General features: G+C 48.4%; 1 protein-coding gene across 2 annotated transcripts in view; it reads left to right on the forward strand.

Moving 5' to 3' along the window:
* HYDIN (HYDIN axonemal central pair apparatus protein) overlaps positions 1-20,698 on the forward strand; it is a 365,754-nt gene that overhangs the window by 329,211 nt on the left and 15,845 nt on the right. For both annotated transcript variants that reach the window (XM_066243172.1, XM_066243173.1), the window contains exons 64-77: positions 1,030-1,172; positions 1,829-2,047; positions 3,031-3,191; positions 5,840-5,937; positions 6,751-6,958; positions 8,154-8,366; positions 8,845-8,983; positions 9,970-10,135; positions 12,819-12,966; positions 13,401-13,608; positions 14,295-14,516; positions 16,005-16,174; positions 16,810-17,008; positions 18,750-18,908. In XM_066243172.1, the coding sequence (XP_066099269.1) occupies positions 1,030-1,172; positions 1,829-2,047; positions 3,031-3,191; positions 5,840-5,937; positions 6,751-6,958; positions 8,154-8,366; positions 8,845-8,983; positions 9,970-10,135; positions 12,819-12,966; positions 13,401-13,608; positions 14,295-14,516; positions 16,005-16,174; positions 16,810-17,008; positions 18,750-18,908 (2,453 nt within the window). The remainder of the gene's footprint in view (positions 1-1,029; positions 1,173-1,828; positions 2,048-3,030; positions 3,192-5,839; positions 5,938-6,750; positions 6,959-8,153; positions 8,367-8,844; positions 8,984-9,969; positions 10,136-12,818; positions 12,967-13,400; positions 13,609-14,294; positions 14,517-16,004; positions 16,175-16,809; positions 17,009-18,749; positions 18,909-20,698) is intronic.

Here is a 20,698-nt window from a genome sequence, read left to right on the forward strand (position 1 = left end):
TGGGCTTGCCACATTTAGAAAATCAGAATACAAGAGTCCTCATTAAATGTGAATTTTGGATAAATGATAAATTATTTTTTAGTTTGTGTGTCCCAAAATATTGCATAGGACATATTTATATTAAATATTACTCATAGTTGCCTGACCAGGCGGTGGCGCAGTGGATACAGAGGACTGTATCAGACTGGGATACAGAGGACTCAGGTTCGAAACCCTGAGGTCTCCAGCTTGAGTGTCAGCTTATCTGACTTGAGCGCAGGCTCACCAGCTTGAGTGCAAGGTCGCTGGCTTGAGCATAGGATCATAGACATGACCCATGGTCTCTGGCTTGAGCCCAAAGGTTTCTGGCTTGAAGCCCAAGGTCACAAGGTATCACTCACTCTAATGTAGCCCCCGGTCAAGGCACATATGAGAAAGTAATCAATGAACAGCAAAGGAGTGGCAATGAGGAATTGAAGCTTCTCATCTCTCTCCCTTCTTATCTGTCTTGTCCCTATCTGTCCCTCTCTCTGTTTCTCTCTGTGTCACACACACACAAAAAAAATTTAAATATTACTCATAGTTTATCTGTAATTCAAATTTAACGGGGTCTCCTATATTTACTCCAGCAAACCCTAACCCTTAGTAGTATTGTTTCAGCAAACAAATGGAGTAGACACCTATGTTTTCTCTTGGAGGCAAGGGCCAAGATGGATAGATGAATGGACAGATGGACAGATGCATAGATGGATGGATGTATTGATGGATGGACGAATGGATTAAGGATGGATGGATGGATGGACAAATGGATGAAGGATAGGTGGATGGGTGGATGAATGGATGGATGGACAGATGGATGGATGGATACATAGATTCCCCAAGGAGGGGAAGCTTACTGCTCAGGACTCTAGTTTTTTCCAATAGAACCATCCAAGGAGGGAGGGGTGACATGAGGGTGAGGCCCAGTGTCCTTCGGGTGCTGTCTCCTCTGGGTAGGAGTCCTAGGAGGAGGCCATGGAGGACTCACTGGCCTTCTACTTGTATTCCCAGCTGCTCTGGTGGACCACATTCAGTTTGGGGACTGCCACGTTGGAAACAGCTATAATGTGAGCTTCACAGTCACCAACCACAGCCAAGGGAATGTGGTACGGTTTGAATGGCCCCTTTTAGCCACAGTTACTTTTTCCCCACAGGTAAGTGAAAGCCATTCACTATTTTCTGAGCTCCCTTAGGCCTAAGCCAAACCCAGTGATTGTCAGTCCATTTTAATGGGTAGGATGGACCTCACTCAGACCAGTATTGGAGGACACTGTTCATCCCCCCTCTGATCTAAGAGCAGAAAGTAAGGTCTGCCAAGACTGTTGCTAGGCTGATGTACTATGTACATCTATCCATAATTTGTATAGATCATATTGATTAAAAAACACAGTTGGTTAATTTAAGAGTGTGGTGTCTGGACCCATACTGCTTGGGTCTGAGTCCAGCTCTTCTGCTATTAATGGTATGACCTTGAGCAAGTTATAATTTTCCTTGTCTGTAAAGGAGGGGAAATAGCTATATATCTCAAAGCGGTGTCATGGGGATTGGTAGAATTGTGTACAGGTTTAGAATAGTGCCTGAAGCAAGTAACAGTATGATAAACATTAGCTGCTCTTGTTTTTATGATTATATTTCTATATATAAGACTTTGTACATATTAAAGACAATCTACATATCAGCCTTGAATGATACTTTTTTTTTTTTTTTGCCAAGACTTTTGGCTCTACCCCTTCTCTAAAATGCTACCATCAGATAGCAAGAGTCCTCAAGATTGAATTTCCAAAAATACTAATACCAGGCTCTTCCTCAGATCGGCCACCTCCACCCTGGGTGTGCAAAGGACATAGTGGTGACCATAAAGTCAGAGCTGCCCATCAACCTGAAGAAAATGGGAATCAAGTGCAAGCTCTCCAGAATCATGTTTCAGCAACCCGTGGAGCAGGTTGCGGACTGGGATGACCGCATGCGCACAGTCAAGTGGGTGGACGTGCCCAAAAACACGCCCGGGGCCTTGGCTACAAAACGAAAAGTGAGTAGGGACTTCAATCACAAATCTAGCCAGGCCTACAGAGCCTGGATGCCGGCTGCTCTCACGTGTGATGTCTCATCATTTCCTTCTTTTATGGAGAAAAGAAAAAGTTCCCATTCCATTTGACTCTGATTTCAAAAGTGACAAACTGAACTTCTGAGCATGCCACCATCCGTAGAACCACCCGTCTGAGTCGGGAGAGCTTTAGATTGAGTCCTGATATCTAGTTGAACAGGTCCTCCCACCTTTTTCTTCCTGATAGCGTTTTCTTCTCACTCTCTACCTTCGCCGTAAGAATACAGTCTAGGCCACATATAGCATACAGAATATATGTTAATTGACTGTTTATGTTATCAGTAGGGCTACCTGTCAACAGTATAGGCTGTTATAGTTGAATTTTGGGAGAGTCGAAGTTTATTTGTTCTTGAGTCAATTTTATTAAATTATTTTTCTAGGAATTTGCCTTTCAACTAAGTTTTCATATGTAGTTTTCAGAAAATGATTTACAATACTTTCTTATCATATGTTTAAATCTGTGGGATTGATAATAATATCCCTCTTTTCATTTCTGATACTGGTTATTTGTATTTTTACTTTTTTTTTTTTTCTTGATCCATCTCACCAAAGGTTTTTTAAGTCTTTTCAAATAACATTTGGCTTTGTTGGTCCTTTTTGTTTTAGATTTATTTTCTATTTTATTAATATCTGTTCCTATCTTTATGATTTCCTGTCTTCTACCATCTTTAGAGTCTGACCCCAAAACGATGTCTGTGTCATCCTAATGCCCTCAGTAACTTTTTGTTTCCTTTTCCGTTTATGAGCCATTTTAGGTTGGCCTTAATCCTTCATCCTGGAACTTGAGTTTACGAACTTGAGTCAGTGTTAATTCGCATTAGTAGATTGGTGTACTGCCATCGCCCCCTACCCCACGTCCCCGTGAGCAGCAGCTCTGCGTCACTGAGGACACGGTGCCTCCGTTACAGGTGATCGAGACGGATCCCGAGCCTGCTCACTCGGTGCTGGAGGAAAACTACCGAGAGCTGCCGCTGCAGATCAGTGCCAACATCAACTTCGCCTCGTACCAGTGCCAGGCGAGCGACATGTGCTTTAAGGAAACGCTGGTTTACCAGACCCGAGTGTTTGAGTGAGTCATCAAAAGCCTCCCGGCACTCGTCAAAGAAACTCTTTTGTTTCATCGTTGCCTCACTTGTTTGTCACACATTTATTCGGTGTCTATGGACAGCACATACCAGGCGTCGTCAGTGTAGCGTGCACCAGAGTGTCTGCTTGGGTCCAATGAAACATTCAGACCCACAAAGCAATTGAAGTTTACGCTTGAAATCAAGATATACACCAGGAAACTGGCATTAGGCGACCAGCTTCAATAGGAATAGTCCTTGCAGCAATTCGTAGCATCGCCCAAAAAAGTATTCTTGTTGCCACGCCCCTGGTGACAGCTCAAACAACATCCACTGTAGTGAGGATGGGGGTCATCTTTGCTAAGAAACCCCATGACCAACAGAAGCCAACATTTCTCATGACCCTCTCCATAGGTACAGCTTCCAGGACCCCTGAGGGGACATGCCTAGTTACAAGAGACACCATATTCAGAGAACCCCAAAGCTACAGCTTCCCTCAAGATAATCGTAATTCCTTCCAGGCCAGATGCAGTTCACTAAACAGAGATCACTTTTTACTATAGACAGTGTTGCCTGATAACACAGCTGACATTTCTCTTTTATTTTCCAGGGAAATTGAGCTAGAAAGTTAATTAAAAGTCAAACTTATCCTTGGAAGGAAAAGGGGTTATGTTAATCCTTCACACACACTCAGATGCAGGGATACAAGGGTGCTGTGGGCTCTGCTCTCAATAAGTTCATGGTCCTGAGTTGGGGGTAGGAGAATGGGTGGAAATAGGTGAAGTAACAGTCACAGCGTGGTGTCCTGTGTAGGCAATTAGAGTCCCTCAGGCAGACTGAGATGTGGGAGAGACAGTGTCAGGGGAGACTTCCCTGTCTTCTACTGGACCAAGTGACACCCCTGCTGAATTTTAGAGCACAAACAATGACGAGGGAAGAAAAGAGGGCCTTCTAGGCAGAGACAGCAATGTACAAAAAAGAGAAGGTCTGTGATTGACCTTTGAGAATTACAAAAATGTCAACCATGGACATTTCTACTTCATAAAAATCAGTAATTTATTTGTTCAATTCATTTTGCATTTGTTGCACTTAAAGTGTGCTCTCAAATTGTCATAGCCCCAAAAGACATAAGGAAAGACGTGGGATCTCCTGCTGGTGCCCGCTAGACCTAAGGCAGGGAGCAGGGAACTCTGGCCCGTGGACCAGCCAGGCACCTATTGTGTAAATAGGGTTTTGTCGGCCCACAGCCATGCCCATCACTCTGTGTTGCCAGTGGCTGTGTTTGCTGCTGCAGAGACGTACCACACGCAAAGCCAAAGAGTCTGACTCTCTGGCCCTTTTCCTAAACCAAGAATTATTTTTATGAAGACTCTTCATAAAAATTCCCTTAGGATGAAGACCACTACTCATCCTACTCATAAATCTACTCATAAATTCACACAATAAAAACAAGCCCTAAAAGTCAAAGCACTGACTTCAGGCATGGTCTACCTGGATGGGCTAATGGAGAGCTAATCCCTAAACCCACCTAGCTCTGCTCCCCCTAAACTCTCAGCTCCTACTAGGTCCCTAAAACAGGAGAGCATGTCTACTTCCTTCTCTTACACAATCGTTTTTCTTATATCAAGACCTCATCCTTCTGCTGTCACTGTCTATGATCACATTTAAAAGTGATTCCGAGAAGACTTCTGTCTCCCACCTCGTGTCTCAGAGCAGGGAAATTTAAGGCAAGAAAAGGCTCCACTGATTCAGAATGTGAGACGAGTCTGTGTCTCAGCCAGGGAAAGCATCTCGGGAGAGGCCCGGTGGTTTCTGAGGACAAGGACATTGTTTCTGGTGGCAAGGGATTCAGGAGAGGAAGGGGCTATGGAATTTGCACCCCAGGAAGGTACTGTCATGTGAAATAGATTTTTGTTTCCTCTCTCCTGGGAATTTTTCAGGATTACCATGATGCATGCTGGGAGTTCATTGCATAGGGTGCCAGTGGTATGCGGGATGACTTTAAGGGCTAAACATTTAGATATTTTCACTTTTAATAGTTAGGTTTATATTTTGTGTTTTGGAAGGAAATATAATCGATACATCAAATGCATGATTTTTAGATAAAATTGCTTAAAACTTGCCTTTTGGCCCTGGCCAGTTGGCTCAGTGATAGAGCGTCGGCCTGGCATGTGGAAGTCCCGGGTTCGATTCCCGGCCAGGGCACATAGGAGAAGCGCCCATCTGCTTCTCCACCCCTCCCCCTCTCCTTCCTCTCTGTCTCTCTCTTCCCCTCCCGCAGCAAAGCTCCATTGGAGCAAAGATGGCCCGGGTGCTGGGGATGGCTCCTTGGCCTCTGCCTCAGGCGCTAGAGTGGCTCTAGTTGCAACAGAGCGTCGCCCGGGATGGGCAGAGCATCGCCCCCTGGTGGGCGTGCCGGGTGGATCCCGGTAGGGCACATGCGGGCGTCTGTCTGACTGCCTCCCCGTTTCCAGCTTCGGAAAAATACAAAAAAAAAAAAACAAAAAAAAAAACCTTGCCTTTTGAAGAAAGTAAAAAAACAAAAACAAAATGACTTACTTGACTTAAAAGTAACTGTAGGCGGTGGGTGTGCAGACAGGACGACAGTCATTTGCAGCACGTTTTTCACAGCTGTGCCCTGATCTGCTCGCAGGTTGGAACTGGTTAACACAGGCAGCGTGCAGCTGGAATTCAGCTGGACCTTGGAAGAGACGGCCAAGGCTGTCGGCTTCGTGATGCCAGATCACCAAGGTAAACGCAGTGACAGGCAAAGCCCAGGGTTTGAATTGAGTCCCCAGTTAGCAGAAGAGCCTTCTTCATGGAGAAGCAAACTGCTCCCACACACCCCCACCCCAAAGTGACGACAGAGGAGCAAAGCAGAGGCCTCCTGACATCTGCAGAGCCGAAAGGGCCCGAGAAACTCAAGAGCTGCCCTCTGCCCTCCTGGAGCCCAGAGCCCCGCGAGGCCAGCACCCTCTCTCAGATCTTAGGAGTCTTTTCTGTTAGATCTTAACCTTCTAGGAGAGTGCAGACCCTTGAAGAAAATGGTGAGAGCTGTGAGCTGTCTCCCCAGCAGATTGCATACCGGGCCCAATTTGTTGTTCATACGCGTGAAGCACTTACTTACAAAGGGACCCTGCACTTAGTAGGCAAACGTCCATGTTACTGCTTCATTTTGCTTATTCCCAGAACTTCCGAACGGGCCCTTAGCCACGGGCCCCCAGATTGTGAGCTCTTACTTTAAAATAGTGATTCTCCCAAAATGATGTTCACAGCCCATTATTTTTGAGGTAAAAGACTCACAGACATCTACTTGACCCAGTCCCTTGAGCCAAAAGGGAACAAATTTGAAAACTTGATGGAATCAATTGTAGTATTTTTCATGGGTCACCTGTGAGAGCTGAGTCAATTCGTTGCCCGTAGTGCCCAAAGTTAAGTAGATCTGCCAGAAGAGACGAGCTCACAGACCCCACAGAGGGTCCCTAAGGGCCTGCGAGTGGGCTGCCTTCTCCTCGTCCTCCCAATGCAAATGCAGAGTATCACTGGCTCTCTGTCTGCCCGCAGGTTCCTCTCAAAAAGATCAGCTGAGCCAGGGCACACAGCTCACGGGCAGCACGCCGGACAGCGCCATGGACGCCTGGAACGGATCTCCCCCGCAGTCCTTCTCTGTGGAGCCCGTGTCGGGCATTGTGCCCGTGGGCAAGACCGAGAAGATCAAAGTGAAATTCTCCCCGTTGGAGGTTGGAGACTTCGAGAGCAGACTTGTCTGCCAGTAAGCAGATGTGCCCCCAGAACAAAGCTCTGCCACTCCTGTCCTTCTCTCCCACCACGACCTCCATTCACCCAACCTGAGACCCCGCCATGGCCCCAATTTGCCACATTTCACTTTGGAAAGATTCTCGGGGGCCACCCTTTGGAGAACAAGGAGAATTGGCCTTTTGTGTTGCTCATCAACCCTCTCTAGACTCTTCCTCTGGCCCACCTCTCGCTTCCCGGCCACATACGAAAGTCCACAGGGCAACAGAATAGTTGGCAGCCGGGTGGGTTCCAGTCCCGGGACAAGCATGAACTTGGGAAGGCGTTCTTGTTCCTTTCCTGACATGAGGCTTCCTGCTCTGTAAAATGCAAATAACGGTACACACCTTGCAGAGCTGTTGTTAATACGGAATGAGGTGATTCAGTGAGGCGTAGAGCAGTGCCTGGCACAAAATAAGCACAACAAACATTAGGTGGTGCTGATGGTGCAGGTGGTAGACCTGGTGCCTGGGAAGCAAGGAGGAGATGGGGCCCGGACCCAGTTAGAGAGCAGCCAACCCAATAACCCCAGGCAGTGAAAGTCCCCGACGTGGTACCCACTCCCAGGAATGCTCCATGGAGAACACTCACCTTACAGAGGAATTCCAGTGAGCCACGGCTGAATGGGACAGAGACCTATCTGAGCCACAAGAGCCTCCCAGAGACCCTGCCATCACCCTGCAGGGACCATCCTGCACCTGGGCCACCTGAACTCAGACCTGGGGCTGGAAGTCACGTTCAGTTCACTTTCTCCTGGGAGCTCAGGATACTTTTCTAGGATTCCTGCATCGGTGGGATATCTTCATATCCCACTAGATGCCCACAAGGGCCCAGAGGGAAAGCCTCTGCTCATTTTACAGCAGGCAGGTTTCCTCACCTCCGATGGAGGACATAACTTGAGGCCATACCAAGGCACACAGAAGGGACCAGAATTCAGGCTCCTCGTACTCAGCCCACTCACGCATTCATCCACTCAGCCGTTGATCAGTGAACACCCCCTATGCGTCATGTTCTGTTCAAGGCACCAAGGTTATGTTGCTGACCAAGACGGACTCGGCCTCTGCTCTCGTGGAGCTCGCATTTTAGTAAACGTAATTTTCAACTCCAACCAACTAAGAAAGCAACAATTGATTAAAGCTAAAAAGTAAATAGAAATAACTTTACCCTCTCAGGATTCCCAACCTGCCACCTGGAGAGCAAGGCCCAGTGCTGTCAGCGAAAGGGCGAAGCTGCTTGCCCATCTGCCATTTCGACCTGAAAGTCTCGGACTACATCACCGGGCATCGGCGCAACCCCGATCTCCGAGGGCCCGGGGGTGGGGCTCTGTGCCCGGACACCCAGGTGATCGAGTTCACCAGTGTGGGCATAGGAGGGAAGAATCTCCGGTGAGTTGCTTAGGTTTGCATCAGTTGAGTTTGTATCAGTCAATCCTCCCAAAGAACCCAGAGGAAAAATTCCGAGAATGGAGCTACATGGGTTCCCAGAAGCAGGCTTGATACCCTTGGGGGCTGACTAGAGAGAGCTGCTACAGTAAGAAAGCTGAACTCTGTCTCCTTCGTTTTGACACTGGGGGAAATTTAGAAAGCTTTAAAATGTAATCCCTGAGCATGACCTTGACCATAGAGGATCGCTAGGACAGATGGACCCTTGACATCACTATTATTACTGCAAAGTCCAGAGCTCCAGCCATACTTTGGACCCCCAAGTGAGATGTAGTTTTCATTTCTACAGTAACAAAGTATCTGGAACAGCTCCAATACCCACCCGTAGGGGGGACGTGCGAGGTCAGGCCCTAAGAAAGTTTCTCTTAATCCTCACCCCCCGCCCCTCACTCTCTGCTATGAATTCTTCCCCCTCGGCCAGGACTTTTACAATCCTGAACCCAACCGCTAGCACCTACTCCTTCAGCTGGATCTCTGAAGAAATCGAAAGTCTCCAGAACCCTTCAGCCTTCACATGCCTTACAGAGAAGGGCTGCATCGCCCCTGAGAAGAAAGCCGAGGTTTGTGTGTGAATGAGGACCACTCAAGCCAGGGCTTTAATCACTCCATCCCTGTCTGCATGGCAGGTGGGCCGTGGACCAGAGATGGAGTTCGGGAGAACAGCCTAATGGGGCGTCCATCAACACGTGTTTCTTGAGTGGCTACTATACACATTAGGCAATCCTCATGGATGAGCAGACCTGAGCTCTCTTGGTTGGTCATGAAGAAGCAGATCTCCAGTATTTGGAGTTTTGAAAACGGAGATTATTAAAGCAGGGAAGGGGAGCTGTCCATCAATACCTGGACACTACGGGACAGTGTTGTTTTTGTCCATGGGATGGACAGCAATGAAAAGACACAGATGTGTTTTCACTTGGCCAGGCCAAGGGGCAAAAGAGAAAACGGAGTCATGTTCCATATCTTAGTCCCACTGTTTCCACGGTGATGTAGGTGAAGGGGCCAGGCTTAGAGAAGTATGAACTCACTGGCCCAAAAAGATGTGTAGGCCCCAGGTGCTGCACATCCTGCAGAGGATCTCAGAGGTTGAAATAAGTCTGTGAAACAGAAATTCCAAATACACATGCCTCCGGGAAGGCCATACAAATGAGTGAGGCAGGCCGAGGGGACCATGCAGGGAATGCTGGGCTCCAGAGCTGGCTGGGCACCGTGCTTCTCTGGTAGATGCCACCACACAGACAAGTGGGCCCAGGGTTGCCAACCTACCCAAACTTTTGGGGGAAAGTCAAAATTCCAAATTTTTATCTGAATCTCTCCATTTGTACATGCCATACACAGGATTGGCGTGAAATATGGCTGCCCTGCCAACAGAGGCTGTGGATGCCCCTTAGACCTGTGGGCAAACAGGGCAAACGGTTACATGCCTTTCGGAGAGGGTAGAAAGGTAGCAATGTCAGCCATCAGAACCCCAGCGCTGACAAGCCTCTACGGGCACATGAAGTGAGTAAGCCACAGGGCCTCTCAGCGCTCTGTCCCACTGTCTTCTTAGATTGCGTTCCAGTACACGCCTGTCCATCTGAACATCACAGAAGCATTCTGGACTTTCTCGATCCCCGAACACAACATCACAGTCCCTTTCCTGCTGGTCGGCAAAGCCTCTGACCCGCTCATCATTCTAAACAAGTCCCACGTCAACCTCAGCTGTCTCCTCATTGGTAAGGCTGCCCTGCCGGCTTACATTCAGAGCTGGCATGACCTACAGCGGAGGGAAGTGGGACCAACCCAGCAATGAGCTCCAGGAGCAGACTTGGGCGGGGACTTCCCCCGGTGCCTTCTAGAAGCATGTCTGATGGCCTTTCTCACTGCTCACAAAGCCACAAAATATTTACCTCTCAATCCGATTTCCGTCAAGTACCTTCTAAACGCATACCCCAATAACCAGAGGAAATGAGGGAGCCTTGCTGCAGAGTCTACCTGCGAGATTCCTCTAGGGTCTGGACGACGATCTCCACCTCCAGAGCCTCCTGTCAGCCCCATCCCACTGCCTGGTACCCCAGATTGTGAGCTGCATTTGCTGGTATCTTGGTATTTGCCACAGTAGTCAGATTTCTCTGCCATCCTTTCGTGCATTCATCTGGTTCAACAAACATGATCAAGCCCCTGTGTGACCTGGGCATGTTTCTGTGAGCGGGGGATGCCAGGGATAGGGCTCAAGTCCCCCCCCCATGATGGTGATATTCTACAAATAGGAAGCAGACCCCCAAAAACTAAAAAAGCAAAATATATAACACGTCAGGTGTTGATGAGTGTTCCAGAGGAGAATAAAGCAGGTTAGAAAAAAGAATGCCTGTTGGCCATGGGAAGGTGACATTTGAGCAGAGACCTGAAGGAAATAAAGGAAGTGATTGCTAGGTCCCTTATAACCCTATGACTATCACAGGGATGTGTTAAGTCTCTGTGTGCGTGTGTCTGTGTGCATGGCTGCGTGTGTGTGTGTAAAATGCAACTAAAGCCAGAAGAGTTTTGAGTAATTTTTTATTCATAAAAGTAATAAGACAATCAATGGAGTGCTGTATAAGGAAAGATTAAATAATCTCTCCCCACCCATCCTATCTCATCCTTCCCTTTCCTTCAAAGAAAACTAGTGTTAACACTTTGGTATGTAGTATTTCCATGCATTTCTTATACTGATACGTCTAAGTAGGCAGGAGGAAATAATAATGTTTAATAGGTTTTCAAAAATAAGTGAGCAGTGTATCATAAAAATATTAACAGCAAGAATAATAACAGAATTTAATCTAGGAACACAAGGGTGGTGCATTTCGATATAATCATCACATTAACGGTTTAAAGAAGAACAACCATGTCATATTAATACATACTGAAAAGTCATTGCTAAAGTTCAGCAGACATTCTCAACAAAAAAAACTCTAACAGGAAAAAAGGAACAGAGGAAATCACTAGAGTCATGGCTAGGAGCAGAGGGTGCCCGATGCAGTGGGCAGATGGGGGTTTGCTGAGCTGTGCACCTTAAAACCTGCACAGTTTTGCAAACCAGTGTCAACCTAACAAATTCAATAAAATAGTAAAAAAAATAAAAATGTATTTCCAGGAAAAATATGTTATCCAAAATCAAGAGGCAAATGTTATCTTATAATAAACCACTAAAACCACATCAGTTAAAGTCAGGAATTAGGCAAGGCTGCTCGTTACCACTATTATTATTGAACATTTTCTTAGTGACTTTAGCAAATACAATAAAACAAGAAAATTAGGTAATTAGCATAAACATTGGGGGAAAAGAGACAAACTACCTCATTTTTCTGTGGTTGACAACATCGGACAGAGAGAACTTCGGACAGAGAGAACTTCAAGAGGCTCTAGAGGAAAGCAAAACAAACCCTAAATCGACAAGATAAGCGAGCTGGTGGCTGGGTGTGAGCCACGAATGCAGAAATCAATGGTTTCTCTTTCTTTTCGCAGAGGGCACCGAGATACAGAAACAAAGAATTCTATTTAGTATTGACAAAACCTATGTAATATCTAAAGAGCAACATAACAAGAAAGCACAGGACTATCTGAAGAAAACTATAAAATCTTGTTAAAATGCCCCCAGAGAATAGCTAAATATTTGTCGAGTCTCCCAAAAGTAAACGCAGATTTAATCAAGTTCCATTTAGAACCCCAGCTAAGGTTACCAGGTAGAATACAGACACATACAGTAGTTAAATTTGAATTTCAGAGAACGGTGAATAAATTTTAGAATACATATGTCAGCATAAGCATGTCGCATGTGATAGTTGGGCCATATTTATATTAAAAAATTATTTGCTTCATCTGGTAACCTTAATCCCAAAGGATTGCGGGAGTGAGGGAGAATTGGATAAAATGATTTGAAAATGTATGTGGAAAAATAAATGCTCTACAATAGTCAAGGAAAGTAAGAAAGAGTGAAATAGTGATAGCAGATATATTAGTGAGGGCCTTCAGGATGCAGGGGTGACTTCTAAAGACACGAGCAGGGTTAAGGGGCCTAAAAGGGAAGAGGAAGCCCCATTAATAAAACGCCAGAAGGCAATGGGTCTGAAGGGACCAGGAGGGAAGATAGTGTCACCAGAATCCCAGGAGAGCTGTGATGGAGGCAGATGTGCCACCTCGCAGAAGCAGGCAACCGATGGAGTCAGTTCTAGAGTAAGAGCGGGAATCCCTGCAGGAGAGAGGGTCACTTGCAGAGCTAAAGGGGAAAAGGGGCGGTAGTGAAAGGCTGGGGAGCTTGGAAGAGGAAAGAAAAGCTGGAGAATGGCTTGGAAGAAGGTGCCCCTTGCCTGCAGAGCGGGGTCTGCCGAGCCGCTGAGAAGCAGGCCCGGGCCCCCACTGAGGGTGCCGTTTCCTCCGCAGGCCACGAGGCCAGGGAGACCGTGCAGCTCATCAACAGGGAGGAGCAGGGGTTCAACTTTGCCTTCCAGGACAACTCCCGATATTCTGAAGGTTTCAATGACAGCCTGGTCGTATGTCCCATGGAAGGCTGGCTCCCACCGATGTCCAGGTAAAGAAATGGGAAGGCCTCCAGGACTGCATCCTCCCGGCAGGGTGGAGTGCAGGGCCTGCCAGCCAGAATAGGTTTCCCTTAGCGTGCCCCGTTTATAGTCTTCCAACTCCGAAGTTAGATAGCAACAATTCCACCTCTGTACTCCTTACTCCCTCTTGTTCATTTTCCCGATGAATTGTGGAGCTTTGGGGATTTAAGTCCTTGTTTCCAATATTTTCTCTTATGTATATTCTTTTTCTTAATGTCTACTATATTTGTGAATCCATAAAGCAACGCCCTGCCTTGCCCAGAAAACCTTCACAATTCAGCTTAATTTGGAGCTATAATGCCTTTTCCTCATAATGTATGTGCTGACCCATTGGGCTCACATCCTTTAGCAGGTCTTACCATGCGGCCTAGTGACCTAGTCTGTTGTCTTCTTCCCCAACCAGGTTGCCGATTGATATTTTCTTCACACCGAAGCAGGAAGGAGATGTGAATTTTAATTTGATCTGCAATGTGAAAAAGAAAGTCTACCCTTTGACCTTAAATGTCAAGGCTGAGGGCTACACTATGAATGCAGAGGTCAAGTGCAAAGACAGGACTGGCTCAGTCTCTCTCTTGACTCCCAGTCAGACTACCACTGTCAACTTCTACGAGGTAAAGGTGTGAGAGGGCCTTGCTCTCTCTCGGTTTCAATGCTGGCTGGGAAAGGTAGTACCAGCAAATACCAGCTGAATCTCTCTTTTTCAAATGCCAGGGCCTCTGCCTCAGGCGCTAGAATGGCTCTGATTGCAGCAGAGCAACACCCCAGAGGGGCCAACCATCGCCCCCTGGTGGGCATGCAGGGTGGATCCCGATCAGGCACATGTGGGAGTCTGTCTGTCTGCCTCCCCACCGCTTCTCACTTCAGAAAAATACAAAAAAAAAATATTTTTAAAAAATCAAATGCCAGGGAGGTCAGGAGAACAGAGCAGCTCCCTCCCCAGGATGTGTATGGTTTTGATGTGAACGCTTTTCTTATTTTATTTTTCAGGGGATGGAGAGATGGTAGGGAAGGGGGAGAACGCTTATGTTAAACACACAGGAAAGGATGTTTGGCTACCAAGGGAAGGTTACGAATTAGACTGTCATCTAACTCTTTAGATATGAGGGACCCCCAACACTTAGTAGCTCTTGCTGGAATACCTGGCCACATAAATCTAACGATACTTACCTCAATAACATCATCTTTCATTCCTATTTCCCCAGGGATGTTTCCCCCAGCACATCACATGTCCTGATCCCAGAGGAGTGAACCATGGTTTGCATTTACTCAACATACTGTCCTTTTCTCGGTCTCTCAGGTGGAGTTTAATGAATGTGTCCAGTGTGAATTCACCTTCATCAACACTGGAAAGTTCAACTTCAACTTCCAAGTCGAGCTCTCTGGCCCCAAAGCCCTGCTGCAGTACCTGGAGTTTTCACCCGCAGACGGCAGTGTGGATGTGGGGCAGAGCGCGCCTGCCCTCCTGTCTTTCCAGCCTCTTAAGAAATGTGTCCTGAAGGGCCTGGAACTGAGAATCAAGGTGAGACCGTGGAACGCGGTGCCACACTGAAAGCACTTCCAGCGCTGTCCCGGAAAAGCCATGCTCCAGGGAGTTTCTGGTCCTCTCCGCCCTCCCTGAAGTACCCGGAGCGGAGCGTGGCTGGGCTGGAGACGGCCCCACGGTCTCCATTCACGGCCTCCACCGAGGTCCTGGTGAGTGGGTGTCAGGTGAAAAGCAGTTGAGCAGCCATGCACTGGCCTATCATGCGGCCATTAAAATAAGTAAGGGAGATAGAATGGAAGCGGAGAGAGAGAGAATATATACAACATTTTCCAAGGTAAGTTACTGCGTGAAAAGCCAAGGAATTGCGATACAAACAGGGATGGCAGAGAAGGACCTCTGAAGAGCTGCTCTATGGCAGTGAGGACACCGGCAAAAACTATCAAAATCAACTCTTTCAGAACTCTCAAAATTAACCTTTCCCGCCTTGGCATATGGGCCTTTGGCCTCATTCCTGTCATCTCCTGGTCACAAGATGACCGTCCCTCCTGCCGCCCTGCGCCTGCGCGCCAGCGTGGGAATGAGGGGAAGAACCTGACGGCAGGATGCTTTCCCAGCAAGGCTTTGACTCTTTATTCACCACAGGGCACCTTTTGTTTACATCCTGAGGACAGAACTGTGTCTGGTGGCCACCCTTAGCTGCAAGGCAGGATGGGAAATCATACAGTTCTTATCCTGTTCCACCTGACTTAGCATAATACGCTCCAGATCCATCCTGTTGTTATAAATGGCAACATTTCATCTTTTTATGTCTGAGTAGTATTCCACTGTGTATATATATGTGCCATGTCTTCTTTATCCAGTCATCCATTGAGGGACACGTAGGTACCACATGATCTCACTGGTATGTAGAATAGAAAACAAAAACAACAAATAATCTAACAAAACAAACATACCTACAAAAAGTAGGTTTATCGATACAGAGAACAGAATGGGGCTTGCCAGAGGGGAAGGGAGTGGGGGGGAGATGAAGAGGGTAAAGGGGTCAAATACGAGGTGACAGAGGAGACGAAACTTAGGTGGGGAACACGCCAGAGAGGACACAGGTGTCATACTATAAAGTTGTCCACCTGAAATTTATCTCATGTTATTAACTAATGTTACATCAATAAACTTAATTTTTACAAGTATTTTCACTGGGCACAAGCAGTCAGAGCCCTGATAATAAGGAAGCCCTGGGATCAGATGTCGGCAGTAACTAAGTGTCTGCCACGCCCCTCTGCCTTCCAGAGGAATCACCTCCGGGAGCACAGCTAGAGGCAGTGTAGGGTCTGACTGCAGAGCAGCCCAGCTTGCTTTTCTTCAATAAACAGACTTCTAACCTATGAGTCACAATCTCTGCACCTGGAGCCCTGGGAGCTGGATTTTTTAAAACATTCAACTGCCTCCCTCCTTCCCCTGAGGACTTAAGGACCCTTCCCTCCCATGTCTCCTGATCACACTCCCCCTGCCGTTTCCTCCCCGCAGATAAGCCACGGCCCAACATTTACGTGCAGCATCGCAGGCTGTGCTGTGAGCCCCGCTGTCCATTTCTCCTTCACCAGCCACAACTTTGGGGCCTGCTTCATCTACCAACCCGGGATGCCCCCCTGCAAACAAACCCTGGTCATCACCAACAAGGAGGAAACGGCCTTGAGGTAAGCGGGCCTCCAGAGCCTCCAGGAGAGTCTGCAGCCAGCTCCTCCTGGGTCCTCCAGCTTTCACTGCTTCAGTCACTTTATCTCATTTAATCCTCACAACAACCTTGTGCAGGAGCTACCACCACCTTCCCCCAGTTCACAGATAAGGAAACTGAGACCCAAACAGGCTAAGTAACTTTTGTAAGTTCACATGGTAGTTGCTGATAGAGCCTGGGTCCAAACTCCTCCTGTCTGACCCCAGAACACATCCTCCTGTCCACGCTCTCTGCCACCCAGTTACTTGAGGAAGCACTTCCTTCCTGTGAGAGGTACAAACCAGGAACTGTGCTCTCAAGAAAGAGAGGCTGGACAGAGTGAGAAGGTCACTGGGCAAAGGGGTCATGGGACGTTGGGTCTGAGGCCTGCTTTTGCCAGGATCTCAGGGTGTGATCTGAGGTAAGTAACTTGACTGTGCCCAGAAAAACGTGGGCTGGATCATGGCTGGGGTCCCTTCCAGCCCTTCAGCCCTGTGACCGTAGGACAGCCGGGCAGGAACTCCATCAGGACCAAGCTCAGAGGGACAGGGGGACCGAATCAGTCCAGCTGGGTCAGCCTTCTCAGGGCTCACGCACCTCCCCCCTGATTTTCTCCAGCATAGATTGTCTGTACGCAAATACCCCCCACCTCGAGGTGAACTTCCATGTTGATGTGATAAAGCCAGGAAGGACAATGGAGATTCCAATCACCTTTTATCCTCGAAAAAGTATCAGTTATCGAGAACTCATCCCCTTTGAAATCAATGGGCTCTCCAAACAAGTAGTTGAAATCAAAGGAAAAGGCACCGAATTGAAGGTAAGATGTCTGGGAGCCCCTCGACTGGCACCCTCCTTCCTGCCTCTCCCTGTCGCTTCGGCCCACCAATGCCCAAACCCTTCCTCCGCTCCACACATATCCCGCCCCGAGCTGCTCTACCAGAGGGCAGCTGTCCCACTGAGGGGGATGTCAAATCAGACTCAAGTGAATTGTAGACCTAACTCAATACCAAACTCGACTGTATCAAAGGGTACAAGCAGTGACTGCAGGCACTGGAGAAACCTTCTGTTTCTCAGGAAAGTTTGAGACTATCAGATGCAGGACCATGCATGTCCTCTTCCTCTCACTTTAGGTTTTGTTTTCAGGTTGAATAGGCAAGATTTCTTTTAAGCAATGTTTGCAGACATATGTTTTAGTTACAGAACATCTGTCCTTAGCACCCGGGATGAGATTTCCCTGAGGGCATTCCTTCTTACCAGGTCCCCCTAATAGGAAAGGAACAGTCCTGTCTTTCTACTAATCCCTCTCTTCCCAGTTTCGGGGAACAAAGTGTCTTCTAGTGGGAGTAGTTGCATTTAATAGGAGGTTTTGAATGACTAAAGATCTTCCAAGATTCTCAGGAATGCATGGGACATTCAGCAGCAAAGAGAAATGCAGGAGTGTGTTCCTGGCAGCCTTCCCATCAAGCCAGTGGAACGACAGGACGATGCCACCTGGTGTGTCTGTACCCTAGCCAGTGACAAGGGTCCCTTCTGACGTCACTGGTTCATTTATTTGTCCATTCTTTCATTCACTCATTCAGCACCCATTATGTATTAGGTACTTTGGGAAAATCCAGAGGTGACTTAAATGTGTTTTCTGACATCCAAGAGCTCACAGGCTGACACTAGAGACTCTTGCTTTTGGCGGCAAAATGGAAACATGTGGGCTAGATATAAAGATAGTTGGAGGGCGAGAGCGCCGTTCAGTGACTGACCAAATGGCAGTGACCAGCGGGTGCTACTCAGTGGGGGTCAGTGCCTTCCTGGAGGGCCAGGCCCAGCATGGCCTTCATCTGATCCAGGCCAACGCTGTGTTCAGTAGATGAGGACTTTGAACTGTATTCACCTCTCCACCTCTGCCGCCACCATTCCAGTTCAGATCAATCACCCTCATCTCCCGCACCTCACGGCTTCCCCTCATGCCCTCTTCCTGTCCATCTCCACAGAGGAGGAAGCCGGGCTCTCTCACAAAGTACACCTTGGGTCACTCCATGCTCCACTGGCTTCCCACTCCTTCCAGAATAAAATCTGGCCATGCCTCCACACTGAACCTTCTCAAGCCTCCACTGTCTCCCAGTCACAGGCTTTGACTGAGCCATTCCCTCCAGCTCAGGGCCTTGCCCGCCCCACACACACTCTCCAACCCCTCCCCGCACCTGCAGGATCCAACTGACTAGACGCTCCCCTTCCTTCCCTTCCTTCAGCTCAGTGTGAATATGCCCCCCGGGGGGGTGTCTCCAGACCCGAAGTCCATCTCAGCCCCCTGTAATGTACTCTCCAGGTACCCCAGCTCTCCCTCCGCACCTCTTAACCCACTTGTAACTACATATGTGGTTGTTGTTAGGTGGGCGTTCTATGCGCCTAAGTGTTTATTGGGTGAGTGAATGCTCATCTCCTGTGAAGAATGCAGGACCCTGAGAGTGAGGGACCGCCCTCGGTGCCCCAGGGTAGGCACGTGACATTTCTTTTTCTCATGAACTGACCAAGCCTGCCGCCCTGTTCTCTTTCTTGTCCCACAGATTTTAGTCCTAGATCCAGCCAATAAGATTGTGAAATTAGGAGCTGTCCTGCCAGGACAGGTTGTGAAAAAAACAGTTTCCATCATGAACAACAGCGAAGCCCAGTTCACATTTAGCCAGTCGATCCTGTTCTCGACTCCAGAACTCCAGGAACCTAAGGTCAGTGCCCGGAGCCCCTGGGGGCCTCCTCGTGCTTCCCGACGCCATAACCAACCACGCTAGCGATGCCAGCAGCTCCCGGTCCCCCGCCTCCAGTGTGCCAAAACCTTCCCTCTGCTTTGCACGGGCCACCTCCAGTCCTCTGCACAGAAATGGCCCGGGATTCGTGCTTCCATCGCTCTCGGGTCACCTGTAAGGGAAACCAAGGCTCAGAGAGGCTGCACACCTCAAAAGGTTCGCACCTTGAAGCAGAGACAGCTGGGCCCGGTGGGAGTCAGTGGATTCTAATGGGTACACATGAATCTTCACTGTAGAAAATCTGAAAAGTATGGAACATCCTAAAGGAAAACATTTTGCCCATAATCTCATGCCCAGATATAATCACTTAACATTTTGGTGCCTGTCTTTCCATTGTTTTTCCTACATAAATATTTTTTTACAAAAATAGAATTACAATGCTCATATTGTTTTGAAACCATCTAGTAACGTATCACAAACATTTCAGGGGTCCTTCAATGCCCAGACAGACCAGTTGTCTATTTCTGCTCATTTCCGGTGTTTCTAACTTTTTGTTGTATAAACAATGTAACGTCCATGTAACCAAAGCTCTGTGTGCATCCCCTTAGCTCTGCTAAGACAGATTCCTAGAAGAGGGCTTGTTAGATGGAAAAGAGCGAGTGTTTCAACACCCATCACCAATACCCAGAGCCCTGAAAGGTTGTCTGTCCCCCTTGACACCCCCATCGGCTGTGTGAAAGATGCTGCTTGTTCCCAAGGCCCCCAGGACAGAGAGGTTACCATCCCTGCTGCCTGCTCCCCATCTTACAGCCCCCTGTGTTTGAATGGCCTCTGGAAAATGGACCACATGTGCTTCATTCCAAGAGTGAACTTAGCCATCCCCTTTAGTCCCTGCATTTTTACATTTACTCACTCAGAATACGTGCTAGGTGCTAAAAACAAGGCTGTGTCTTAGTCAGCTTGGGCTGCCATAACAAAGTACTATAGAAGGGGGTAGCTTAAACAGCAGCCGTTTCTTTCTCACAGTTCTGGAGGACTGAGCTCTCGCTGCCAGCATGGTCTGTTTCTGGTGAGGGCTCTCCGGGCTCCTAAGTGGCCACCTTCTCGCCGTGTGCACAGACAGCAGAGAGCGAGCAAGACTGGGCTGCCTGGTGTCTCTAGTCCCATAAGGAGGGTCCCTCTCTCGTGACCTCATCTAACCCTAATTACTGCCCCCGGGATGAGGAGGAGGCTGCTCGAAGGTCTGCGCGGGGCCACGGGAGGCCTCCCAGGGCAGAGAGGCCTGCACTGAGCGTTCCAGGTGAAGGGGGCCCTCCCAGGGCAGAGAGGCCTGCACTGAGCGTTCCAGGTGAAGGGGTCCCTCCCAGGGCAGAGAGGCCTGCACTGAGCGTTCCAGGTGAAGGGGTCCCTCCCAGGGCAGAGAGGCCTGCACTGAGCATTCCAGGTGAAGGGGTCCCTCCCAGGGAGCGTGTTACTGGCAGACAGAGGCGTGTTGGCTGGAAAGAGTTGGTGCTTTTGAAACCCAGATGTGATTCGGTGTGGCAGGAGCACCATGGACCGTCTGGGGATGCAGGACACAGGAACACTGGCGGTGAGAGGCCAGCCAAAGTCAGAGACCCTCTGGGTACATCAGCCCAGGACCCCGTGCTGCCCACTTTGCCATCCAGAGAAAGAGGGCAAACTTGTTGCTTCGCATTCCTCATTCATTCAAAGTAAAGGCCTCGGTTGCAGTGGGTCAGGGCCCCTACCAGTTTGGCCATACCCACTCTGCC

The sequence above is a fragment of the Saccopteryx bilineata genome, chromosome 9 (assembly GCF_036850765.1).
Source record: "Saccopteryx bilineata isolate mSacBil1 chromosome 9, mSacBil1_pri_phased_curated, whole genome shotgun sequence".
NCBI lineage: Eukaryota > Metazoa > Chordata > Mammalia > Chiroptera > Emballonuridae > Saccopteryx > Saccopteryx bilineata.